The sequence below is a fragment of the Thunnus albacares genome, chromosome 7 (assembly GCF_914725855.1).
Source record: "Thunnus albacares chromosome 7, fThuAlb1.1, whole genome shotgun sequence".
NCBI classification, from domain to species: Eukaryota; Metazoa; Chordata; class Actinopteri; order Scombriformes; family Scombridae; genus Thunnus; species Thunnus albacares.
In genome coordinates, this window is record NC_058112.1 from 26996500 (window position 1) to 27010009 (window position 13510).

General features: G+C 39.0%; 1 protein-coding gene across 3 annotated transcripts in view; it reads left to right on the plus strand.

Moving 5' to 3' along the window:
- Positions 1-3520: 3520 nt before the first annotated feature.
- The window catches only part of map1ab (microtubule-associated protein 1Ab), a 78681-nt gene continuing 68691 nt past the window's right edge, over positions 3521-13510 (plus strand). For 2 of the 3 annotated variants that reach the window (XM_044356470.1, XM_044356472.1), the window contains exons 1-3: positions 3521-3975; positions 5692-6069; positions 13239-13340. In XM_044356470.1, the coding sequence (XP_044212405.1) occupies positions 5802-6069; positions 13239-13340 (370 nt within the window). In that variant the 5' untranslated portion in view covers positions 3521-3975; positions 5692-5801. Of the gene's footprint in view, positions 3976-4127; positions 4197-5691; positions 6070-13238; positions 13341-13510 lie in introns of those variants that run through there. The other variant, XM_044356471.1, reaches the window with a different exon arrangement.

The window sequence follows — 13510 nt, forward strand, 5'->3', positions numbered from 1 at the left end:
CAGAAAAAAAAACATATTACCTAATGATCTCATTACCGACACTTGGGTTTCCTTAACAAACCAGCTGCAGTTTAGCTTTGTTCAACCAAGTTAGCAGGAGGTGATTCGTTTTGCACTTTCAAGCCTTCCTGATCTCAATTTGCGGATCAGTCACAACCGTAAGTATTGTTTGTCTCTTGCATTGGAATAAATATGATCATTAGACTTCAAATACCATTTAATTTTGCAGTGTTCAACCCTCCCAGTGGGCTAGTAAAGTCCATATATCACTCCACATCCCGCAGGCTGCTATGGTTTTACAGTTTTATGGGTCTGTGGAAGACGACGCCATTAGTGATAGCTAACAGCTCATTTCCAGACTCTTGTGCTACAGCAGATGTAGATTACCTAAAGCAAAGCAGGAAAAGCATAGGTGCAATAAAGAACCTAGAACCACCTGGTGAAGAAGCACAGAACAAGAGATTAAGGCTGACGGGTTGTCATGGCAGCGACTTGATCGAAAGGCACGAGACCGGAGAGGATGGAGGGCTTTCGTCGACGGCCTGTGTTCCTCAGGGAATACAAAGGCGAAACAGCACAACACACAAAGAATGTTAACGACGGCTGAATCCTATTTATTTATTTATGTATTTTTAGCTTTCTTTTGGCAGCAGAGAGCACAGAGACAGACATCAAACGAAGTAGAGAGAAATGCCACAACATGTAACAAAGGCCCCCAGACCAAACCAAACCAGAGACGCGGTGCCCCCCCAAGAACTGGAGCAAACAGGACCTCCATTTAGTTTCTCCAAAGTCATCATGACCCTGGTACAGTGCATGATGGTTCACCACACACTTAAACACACTATTAAGATTTTTTTATTAGATAAAAAGTCTTATTTTATTTTCATATTTAATATTTTGTTTATGTTATTCTTATTGTTTTTATTATATTATTTTATTTTTATTGAATATAAATATAAATATATATAAAGTAACTTTTTAAAAGAGTATTTTATGATTTAAGTTTGACCAAACAAATGTCATTTATCATTAATTGTCCAGCAGATGGCGACATAGAGTCTATTTATAATTGCCAAATCTGGATACTGTAATCTTGACAGTCGTGTTGTGACCAAAAAGGACAAAAAGGATCATCTGCCACTAACAGAAAATGTGTTTGATGCTTCTGACTTCAGTATTGAAGTCAGAAATGTCTTTAAATGAATATCAAGATTTAGTTTTTCTTAAATAGGCACATGCTTTATTTTTAAAGTGCCAGGATGTATGATCTTGATTTTAGGACTGAGCTGAACATCAACTCCAAAACTGGAATACTTGTAGCTGTTCCCTCTTTAAGTCAGGGGTTTAGACTTTGATCAAACATTTGCTTTGTCTGTCTTCCTTTTCTCTGACGGACAAACGGAAACGCTATAGAAAGAGGACAATGTTCTCAGCCATGACCTACAGATTTATTGTTGCTAATTGTACATTGTGTACGAACTTGTGATGAGCTGAAGGTCTCAGATATTACCACTAGAGGGAAGCCTGACTGTGGTGAAGGTGCTCTGTGGTGTGAAGTGCTGACTCACTGTCAGAGAAACCTGCAGCACACAAACCTATATGGTGTACTGGGTCTATACACATACCATAGACTGTATAGCTGTTACACACAATTTGTCACTGCTTTTGTCTCTTACAAAGCTGATTGGAGCTTTAAATACACTTATTCATCAAGTCATATACTAACCAACAGAGCTTTGTATTTTTACAATATATTTTAACATTTTGTTCTGTGGCTTCATTCACAAAGAATGATGTTTTTATAAGATGAGAAACCATAATTAGTCTTGTGATGGTATTTGAATTTTGCAACAGATATACAGATAAATAAAGAATAAGAATACAGCAGCATGAATGTAAAGGAATTGCCAAGTATTTACCATTTTTACCATCTGCTTCAATGTGTACATCGTGCTCCTGTATGCAGAGAAAGACAGGTTTCAGCTCGACTTGTGAGGTTAAACAGAAGTTGGTGTGGACCTCCTTATTATCCCCACAGTGTGGTGCTGACAGTTTATGCTGAGACGCCCTCTGCTACACAGTGAAATGTGCCAAGCTCAAGGTTAAACAGGAGAAAATTTGAATGAGGAACATTTCTCTGAGAAGAAAGAGGCTATTTTAAGGCCGGTCCACGTTCTGTTTCTGTCTTTATCAGTGTGTCTTGATGTGTGTGTGTGTGTGTGTGTTTGCATGAAAAGATGTTTGAACTCTGCAGGAATTATCCTTTAGTTTACTACAGATTGTTTTAAAAAGTCCTCAACATTCACAGCATAAAAGACTGATTACATTGACACATGATCTGAATCCTTAATGAAGATTGAGAGGGGGCAGCAGTGTCTGATTGATGTGTAGAGGAGTCTTATCCTGGTTTATTTATAAAACCTGCTAATCTCGACTGTTTCAAGTTGTGCCGGAGAACAGTGGATATTGTTTCAGTGTCACAGATCATTGTTATCCTCCGACTGTCGAAAGTTTTGTAATTTTTTTAATCTCTTTTACTTATATGCTTCAAGATGCAGTAAAGGCAAGATAAAGGTCATTGTGCAAGCATAGCCTAGAACCATTTTTACAGCATAATAGAGCGAGAATTCAGTGTTTGGTCATCGTCAACTACCAGCTCTATATGCATTTTCCACTGCATGAATGATGTCCACTGTACAAATATAACTGTAGAAAGAAATACTATGTAAAAATATGGTTTGGGTGATATTCATGTTCTTGCACAAGCATAACAGGATGGTAGCTACTTGCTAGATGCTAGAAAGGATACAAATGCACTGTCATTTCTGCACTATACTATAACAAAACAGGACATAAAAACACTATCTTCCCATGAAACTGCACTTAAACAGAAGTATTGGTTTGAATATTAAACTTTGGGTTCCTGAAAATGAAGAACAAAGACTAAAGTCTTCTTTGAATTAAGCAAGCCACGGTGTGTGTTACTTTAAAAGTGTCTATTGTGGGTTGTTTATAGTCTTAAAGGACAGGTTCACAATTTTTCAAGTCTGTCTTAAAACAACAGTCAGGTGCTTATATAAACACTGAAAGAGGTTTTCCTCGCTGTAATCATTCCTCCTGTTCATACTGGCTATTAAAAGATCCCCTTCAAATGTGCTTTCAACGTAAGTGATGGGGTCAAACAGATACTTTTATGCAAAAATATATTTAAAGTTTATCTGAAGCTTATATGAGACTTCAGCAGTCTGAGTTAGTCATATCAAGTAGATATCTGCCACATTTCATCTTTTTAACATCAGATTCCCTTATTGTGTTTCCTCAGTGTTTCCCTGTTGAGCTGCACTAGTAGTAACAAAAAGAGGGACTTTGGCACTAAAGACTTTAATGCTGAAATATATCTACTTGATTTGACTAATTTGGACAACTTAAGCTTCAGATAAACTTTTAAATACCTTTTTACATAGAAAGAGGACTGTGGATTTTGTCCTCCATCACTTACATTTGGGTTACTGACTGTTGTTTTAAGACATTTTAAGACCAAAACAGTGAACCTGTCCTTTAATGCTACTAGGCTAGCTAGTAGCCTAATTAATTGTCTATTGTATAATTTCCCAAGTCCAAAACTGTTCAGTAAAAACAGTTTAACCTTCAGTACCGGAATTACGACATTTAACGCCTGTTGTTGGCCTCTGTCAACAACTGGGTTAATTTAACGCTTTATGTTACCTAGGTTACAGATTAAATGTTCGTGTTACCTTGGTCACCTGTTTTGGCGGTTGAAATACTGACGTCTTCCCTACAGAAATGGCGAGAGTCACCTGTCAAGTGGCCAAGAAATATGGTGTCACAGAATATCATGTTAGAAGAATATGACGAGACTCGAAAGACTCAAACAGTCTACTTGTCTCGAGACCGCTGCCAAAAAGCTGGGAGAGACTAATTTACTAAAACAAAATGTATTACCACACTAAGGTAAGATTAATGCTTCATTGGGTGTATTTTAAAGCAATATGTCACATTTTATTAGAGAAGGGGGCTCGAGAATGATGAATATGGCTGATCTAACTCGATAAACTTCCCCAACTGAAATAAATAGCATAACTTCATCGGCCAGCTTGTTACTAGCCTCAGCTCACCTCCGCACTTCAGTTGAGCTTACGGCCTCATAGCTTTCCGTAAGCAAACCAAGGGGCGTAAGTCAAAACTTTTTTCTTACAAACTTTACCTTCAAAGGTATTGTCTTGATCTAATTGTTGTCTATTAAGTGGCCAGTGTGATACTTTTTTTTGTACGGGGCAACATCGACGTTTAAACCCTGTTTTTTTTTTTCAAAGAAATGAGCCTCTCAGCTCTGCTCTTCCTCTACGCTGCGCTAGCTAACGTTAGCTCATAGACAAATAGCTTAGCGTTACTGATATGGCTAGCCAGGGCAGTTACCTGCCGTAGTTTGTATAAATATTGGTTTTATACATTGGTTTCACCCCGGGCAAACACGTTATCTCTCCGGGTAGACATCTACAGGACCACGAAATCATGGGTTTTCCTCCTAAATGTTGCCCAAAGAGCACTATGTGACCGACTCTTGACGTAACGTGCTGAGGACTCTACGGCAGGTGTTGCACCGTATTTGGTGACCCATCAGATTCTGTGACCTGCAGTGTAGTACTCAGATAATTTACTTAAGTAAAAGTATCAATACCACTGTTAAAATACTTAATTACAAGTCCTGCATTTAAACTCCCACTTAAGTAAAAGTTTAAAAGTATTACCAGCTAAATTTACTTAAAGCACCAAAGTAAAAGGACTAATTTTGCAGCAAATTACCCCGATTTGCTACTTTAAGTACGATTTTTTAATGCAGGATTTTTACTTGTAATTAAGTATTTTTACATTGTGGTATTGATACTTTTACTTAAGTAAAGGTTCTAAGTACTTCTTCCACCACAGCAGATCACAAAATCTGATGGATCACCAAATACGATGTAACACCGGCGTGTTACCAGAGTCTGTTCTGCTGAAAAGCTTTTTTTAAAAACATCTTATAACAACTGAACCCAACCATTAATTGATTTTAAATGTTTTTGTTAGAGTTATAGATCTGATTCTTCTTGACAATGCAGTTAAACGTTTTAAACAGTTCTGTGTATCTGTCTGCCTTGTTTTGTTTAGAATTGCTCTTATTAAATAACTTATCAAAAAACATTCACTGCTCTGCAGCTAATATAAACCAACAACCCCTACCCCAGTTTATTTATATTTTAAACATGTAACAAGATACAAGAACACAAACGATTCAAAATGCACATGAAAAGGAGAAAATGAAAAGAATAAATAATGAAGAACCTATAAGAAAAACAAGGAAATTCTCCCATATTTCATTTCTATCTGTGTCATATATCTCAAATCTTCTGGTTAACATCATTTCATAGGACATTGATTTAGTTTTAGATTTAGTGATTTGGCTCTATATAAATAAAACTGACTTGACTAGTGAACAAATTCATCCATTCAATGAAAGCGGGAGCTTGAGGGCTCCTCCAACGCCTCATGATAAGTCTCTTAACACCTGAAGCTGCCATTTATTAAAATACCTCTTAGATTCTGTTTTTGTCATTTAGGAGACGTTGACTCACCAAAACTCTTATTTTGAAAGCCCCGCCGGAAATAAAATTTTGCGATGTTTAACAGGTTACGTCCTGCACCCCCGCCCCCCAGCACCCCCCTCCCTCACCTCTCAGCATCATCCTCACCCTCCAGCCCCCACCAGACTCTTCCCCTCGCTCACACCGGTAGTTGTCATGGCGATGGAGTCAGCACCGGCGTCGGCTCCAGGGGTTGTTGCCATGGAGATCTCGGTGCGAGGTGCGCTCCCGGTAGTGGAGGAAGACGAGGGCTTCAGCGCGCCGCTGCCGGGGTCCGAGGAGCGACTACTACGGTACCGCCGAGGTGGTGGAGGACGGCGACGCGGGCTCCCGTTCAACCGCGGCTGCTACTACATGCTGATAGTGATCGGGGAGATCGGCACAGAGCACCAGCTGGACAGCGCCAGAGCGCAGATAGAGCGGGGTAAGTGACGGGACGACCCGCCGGTCTGAATCCATGTTTGTTCTCTGTGTGACAGCTGTGATTCAGTGAGCTGCTTTAGGCTGGAAAGTCACGGTAAAAGGTTTAAACCGGGAAACGTCAACAGGAGAGAAATGCTTTGACGCAACGATGGAATAGTATCCATAGGTAGTCATTTGCTGCAGCATTGCACCATGGGACGGCACGCATTTTTCCTATCACCCACAGTGTACTCTGTGTGACTCTGAAATTGCACAGTCAAGTTGTAGATGCAGCATAGGTCTTTTTACCTTATTAAAGCAGTATTTGGGCATGCAGCCAACCTCTGGATTTCAACCAAAAATACTCTACAAGACCGTCAAATCAATAGATGAATCAATAATTAATATTTAAAGATATGAATACATTTGTCAGATCAGCATGTCTGGATGAGTGAAGTCAATCATTTTATTTCCGTCTTGCACAACAATGTTTCTGTCTGCTTTGTATCTATTATGCAGGTTTGTATTTTAGAGCAGGTGTGTGTGTACGTGTGTGTGCATGTGCATGTGTGGGTGTGTGTGTGTGCAAGTGTGTGCTCGTGTGAAGTGTGGCTGTATTCCTTGATGGGGTGTCATGCACCCTCAAACCAACTAAATAAACAAGCAAATATATGCAGTGCAATATATGCAGGCTGTGCTCAGCAGCTAGAGCACAACAACCTCACACATATTATAAGGAAAGACATATTTTCTGTTTCCTGCTTGAGTCTTATTTTGTCACACTCTGGCATCATTACTCAGCTGAATATCTCAGAGCTGTCTGACTTAAAACCTCGCTCCTCCTCTTGAGGAATTGCAGCAGGCTGCAGTCTTTTCAGTCAGTGTGGGCTGTCTTAAGTTTTGAGATGTAAACAGATTGTTTGGCAGTTTTGAAAGATGTTGCTGCGTGCAGACTCAGAACTATGCTGGTCAGCAATTTTCTGCTGTGCCGTTGCCCCTCTAAGCTGTCCTCAGTCCAGATGATCAATCGCACTTTTAGATGCCAGTCCGGCTCCATAGCAACCCCATCTATCCCCTCTGACCTCCTCTTAGCTCTGCTAGAGACTTTGACAGCTCTGCTCCTCTGTGGTGAGCTTTGTATCACACCCACTCGGCTCATTACAGCATCGATTCTTTGGCCCAGGTCAGTGTTTTAAGTGTGACTCAGTGTGAACGACCTACCATCGACTCTCATTACATGTTAGCTGCAGGGTCCTTTCATAAGTCACCCTCACTGCAGCGTTGTAGTCGAGACCAAAACAAGACCAAGGCTAAAGATCTTTGGATTGTGACTTGTGCAGCGGTTCTCATTATATTCTCATTATAAATTAACTTGGCAATTATTTTTGTTTTAATTGTTTAGTCTCTAAAATGAAATGGTAAAATGTGCACCACAATTTCCCGGAGCCCAAGGTGATGTCATGAAATTGCTTATTTTGTGTGACCAAAAGTTCAAAACCAGAGAGAAAAAACAAAGCCTCACATCTAAGAACCTGAAATCTGTGAATATTTCCTTGATAAATGACAATCAACTGATTACTAAATTGTTATCAGTTCATTTTCTGTTGAGCACAAAATCTGACCATTGACCATGTGAGAAGTGCTGCCCTGTCTAGATTAAAATGTACATATCTGGTGTTTTTCTACCATTCTGGCTTTGTATGAAGGTCTAAGGATAGAGGATTTCATACTGCATACCCACTGAGGAAAATGTGGGATTAGTGATATTGGGTTTTACAAATAAAATTGACTTGACTTGATTGTTACTGTTGGCTCATGTACAATGAGGAATACCAGGAAACACAAATGTGCTAACACTGCCAGAATGAAGGTTTAATAGGGTCCACTGGGGTCTCTTATGTTATTTTGAACACTTGTGATGCAGAAACTGATACTGACTGATGTACATGGCGGAATGAAACACACGGGCTCTTCACTTTTTAAGCCTCGGGCTAACCTGAGCCCCAGGCCACAGAAAGCACAGAGCTTAGTCTTTCACACTTATAACCCAAAGCTTCCTGTTCTTCCCAGGTGAAGGATTCCAACTCAAAATCAGAGCCCAGGGTTAATATAGTCATCCTCACTTATTTGAATCTGATTGGACAAAAGATGTTCTCTCACAAAAGTCCTTTATTCATACTTATTCTTCTTAATCTTGTTTTTTGGGATCATCCTGAAATTTTGAAGAACAAATACTGTAAACAACTGTAACAGCTAGTTGATTAATCAATTAGTCAGTTGACAGAGAATTAATTGACATTTCTGCAAAAAAAAGCTAAAATTTTCTGATTCTGGCTTCTAAAATGTGAATATTTATCTGGTTTCTTTAGTCTCCTATGACAGTAAACTGAATATATATTTGGGTTGTGGATTGTTTCAGACATTCTAAGTTTCATCTTGGCTTTTGTGAAACATTGATCGACATTTTTTTTTGCCATTTTCTGACATTTTATAGACACAACAACTATCAATTAATCAAGAAAACAAAATAATGAAAATAATTGTTAGTTGCATCCCTTGAATAATCCCTACAGCGTGAAAGATATGTTACTTATACAGTTTAAAATGTATTATGTTGCTCCGTTGCCCTACTGAATACTCACCTGGCTGCAAATTGGTTATATTGCATGAATGCATTGAGTGATGGGATGTTGTTTGTGTATGTGTAAAGTGATACATATGCACCATCTGTCGTCTTTATCTGCACTGAATCTGAAGTCCAGTTCCTGCATCATGTATATGTGTAGTGCTGTTTGTTTTCTCATAGTGTCCTTGCAACAAAACCACATTATTGTTCCTGTAAAAGAAAATCACTGTTCCTGAGAAAAACGGCTAATCAAACATCACAAACACGTCCTGAGCTGGTGATGCAGTTTTTCCCCCAGGAGGAGCCGGGGGAACATCCAGGCCTAACACCTTTAGACTTAACAGATCTGAAACCAGGAGGCAGCGAAATACAAAATGAGTACGACCGTGATTCTGACACTGAGCTTAATGCTTCTCCCTTCTCACCTCAGACAGTGTGAAGACACGTTGTCCCGACCCGACAATCTCAAAGCTCTGAATCTTTATTAAATGTAACTTTGAAGCAGTGTCTTAACACTTTCTGCTCTATACAGTCTACTGTGGGCGTTCTGCAGCATTAAGCCGCCATAATCTTTTGGCTTCGTCTCAAAAGTTGGAAACGATGAAATATTTTACACACCGAGCTATAAATGACTCATTCAGTAACTGATGAGCTATTAGGTGATAACATATTAGTAACATTTCACAAGTCTTTAGTCAGGTGTTTATTTTGGGTTATAAGTGATACTACATATAAAATCTTTAGAATAACAAACTGTCATCCTTTGTAGGCTTCAAAGGTGGTAGTAAAGTCCTTCGTAGAGAATGATGGCTGTGGTCAGCTTGATTAATATTGATGACAATGGAGTCCAAGGCAAAAAGAATAATCCTCTGCTCTGCCATTCATCTATACTTTACGCTCAGTAGGTATGAAACAGTCATATCTTTGTCATATCTCGGTAAAATTATGACAGTATTTATTGGAATCCTTTTGTAACCGACATAAATCAAAGTCACCCTCGCCACTCTTCTGTGTGAAGGGAACGTTTTAAAGGGAACATTATAAAGTCACCTTACAAGACTACAGAGGATGACTGTAGGATACTAAAACCATTTTGACTGGAGCATCAGGTGGATCACTTTAATGCCCAGGATGTTGAGTCACCCAGCTTTACTGGCAGTACTCTGGTGAAGGACTTAGTTGCAGGTGTATTAAAGATTCATGTTAACCTGAATGAGTCTATATTACCACAAGCAAACCAAATAATAGAATATTTTAGTCCACCTGCAGTGTGCAAGCTTGTTTAATTCAGAAAGTTTGCCCCCCTTTGGGACTGTCTCACCCACCTTTGTGTTGCTTGTCCAATTAGGTGTTTGAGCAGTAATGGGCTTAAATTACTGCCTCCCTGAGGCCAAAAGGCAGAAAACACCGGCTGCAATTAAAGTTATTAAGGGCCGCAGTCGACTTGGATGTTTATTCGTTATTGGCCACAAGAGGCAGCAATAAACCCCTTCCACACTCAAAAACAAACATGGACACACTGCACAAAGGTGAGATTTGACCTTTATCACAAGAAAACAGTATGTTCTGCTTTCACAAAAAAAAGGAGGCTTCAAGAATGAGGACAAAGTGGTTGATTTGGCAGAAATGAATATCTGATCAGTTTCCTCTTCTAATGAGCAGCGCATGCAGCTGCTTCCTAAGTTTTCAGTGGGAAGCATCTGGAAGTGTTTCCCATGCAGTGGATAAGAAGGTCATCATAACATATGCATATAATAATGTGCAAGTCTTGGTGACTCTGTGAATTTGAGTAGATACTGACAACTAAAAGTGAAAAGACAAAAGAGTTTTCTTGCCACATTAACTTGTATAAAATCAGTTTAACCAGGCTTTTCATCATAGGAGTATGAACTGAATTGGTTTATTCTAAACTTATAGTGCTGCAACTAACAGTTATTTTCATGATTGCATAATCTGTTGATTGTTAATTCATTTATTAATTGTTTAGTCTATTAAATGTCTGTTAAACTTATTATTGTGTGTGTGACCAACAGTCCAAAAACACACAGATATTCTTTTACAATGATGTCAAACAGATGAAGAAAAGCAGCACATTCTCACATTTGAGAAACTAGAACCCGTAAATTATTTCCCTTCCTGCTTGAAAAATTACTTAAATGATTAATTGATTATCAAAATGGCTCCTGATTCATTTTCTGTTGATCAACTAACCAAATAATTGACTTATTATTTCAGCACTAAACCGTTTTTATGTTTACAAGCTGGATGTAATATAATAATCAATTCTTCATGCATGTAAACATACTGTAGCCTTTGATGGCTGCTCTCTTGTCTCTAAACATAAAGTCAGTTTTGATGTTTCCCACATTTGCTGTATTAATTTGTTGACTGCTGCCGTCTTGCTGCTGCATAACGAGCAGGTTCAGCTGCAGAAATGCGATGGCCTCCTGGTATGAGGTAATTTGCTCCTCCAGGAAAATGCCCTGTCTCCTATAGATGATAACAATGTTTTTAAGTGAGGACTGGGATGACATGAGACTAAAAGGTTGTAATTTCTATTCAGCAGGTCGTGCAAAGAAAGACATTTGCCCATGAACGCTAACAAAACACTTATAACAATGACACAGCCTTTCTGGGAAGAGGCTGCAGTCTGCAGTGAGAGAACATTTTCTCCTCAGTTAAGGTCAAAACAAGAGCTACACAGTCTTTTTGTGATAGAGGAGATTTTAGCACAGGGGTATGGATTTGAAAAATTAGAATAATCTAATTTCTTGCTCTTGCTGAAGGAATCCATGAGAGGATGAGATGAGAGAGTTGCTTGTGCATTGGTTTCTATCCTGCTGGACGAGATCTGACACAAGTTCACTCTGAAGTCGGACTCACTGCGGCTCAGTAGGATCTGATAAAGCTGCTGAGTGTGTGTGTGTGTGTGTGTGTGTGTGTGTGTGTGTGTGAGAGAGAGTGGGTGTGTGAGATGCTGATCAGTTCATTACTGAGTCATTTCTACTGATCCAGTGAACTCCAGTGTATATTTGCCTCTAGTGTTTAGGTTTATGTGGGATCTTTTACTTATTAAAAGATATGGCCAGAGATGTTCTGTACTTTTCTTATTGTCAACAAATCTCATGTTTGGAGCCAAACCAACAATTAATTGATCTACTTGCAAGTATTGTGTGTGTATCCAAAGCCTGATATATCGTATTCCTCTGTGCCGTAGACCTCCGTTGTTGTCCAAAAGCTATTAAAAAGACATCAATGAGCCACACTGCTGCACTGGCTGACATGTTCCTTCACCATGAAGATTACAGGCACGGTCCTCTTGACTTTATACTATATTGTAAATTTCTCAATGAATTTCAGTACAAAGTCAAGAGGTTGTGATATATAAGACAACAAGCTAGCGAAGCTCTTTGAACAGAAACACTGAAAACGTGATCGCTGTTAGTCGTCTTTGGAGGCGTTTCTAAACAAACTACCGTGACCGTACTCTTCAGGGCGAAGGAACATGTCACCCAGTGCTACAGTGGGTGATTAAAGTGTTTTAATAGTTTTTGGACAACAACAGAGGTCTACTGCACAGAGGAATATGATATATCAGACTTTTGATACACACGATACTTGTAAGTAGGTAAATTCAGTATTGGTTTGGCTCTGCACATGAGATTTGTTGACAAAAGGAAAAATATAGAAAATAGCCTGCTTCTTAAGGTGAGAATGTAATAATAATTCAGTAACTCATAATAAATATTAATAAGTCATTATTATGTTTATTGGCCAGATGCATCTTAAGTGTTCTACCAAAAGGGGTAAAACACTAAAATGCTAAATTTTGTATAGAAATTTTCATCAGTTAAGAAAAAAACAAAGCATGCAGTCAGATTTTTTTATTATGTAAAAATGTGGTATGCTGTGAAAAAAATGTAATTACTATATATGCTCAAGGCAATACAATTATATTAGACTATTAACTACTATAGTTGGTACTTTGACAGACAGAAGTTCTTATATATTACAGATCTAAAGTGTGACGACAGTGTTAATTGAGGTTAATAGTACTGAGGTGAAGAATACATGTAGTGCTCTCAGTTTCATGACATTTTAAAAATGGAAAGCTCTGTGCTCAGTGACCTTCCCTGCAGCCCAAACAGAGTTAGAAAGGAGAGTTGAGAGGAGAAGGTGGGAGGCAGGGAGGGAAATTAACTTTAAAATATTAAAATGTGAACATCTACCTGCCAGTGACAGATAAATGTTCAAATTCACCAGCCACTCAGTAGTAAATCATTATTTTGTGCCACTTTCATATTTTAACAGCATTTGGTTGGTGGCTGGTGCTAATTTCCCACCCTGGTGGGAGGAAGGAGATGCTGCAGCAACATCTGCTAAAAGGTCACCTCGAGTTCATTAAAACGGAGAGAAAAACATCACTAACTTGCATGCTAAATGTGTGTTTGTGTCCCAGATTCATCAGATATTAGTCCAACAGTTTTTGCTCAAGTTTCCTAATTACTGTCCTTCACTGCTTCATGTTATTGTCCTCAAGCAATCTTTCTCTTCCTCTCTGGCAGGAATTCGATCCTGGGACGTCGACCTCAACTGCTGCGACCTTGATCAGCAGCTGCAGCTGTTTATAACTCGTCACTCCGCCAACTTCTCCTCCGAGGTCAGAGGTCAGTGCAATGTGGTGCTCTTTTCCTTAACTAACATCTTGTGGATGAGAGAATTATAATCAGATGAATGTTCTGGTGGGTACGTCTCCTGCTACAAGAAGTGATGAGTCACAAATGAAATATGTTAACATCAGCGACTGCATGTACAGTATTACCTCCATTACTTTCAA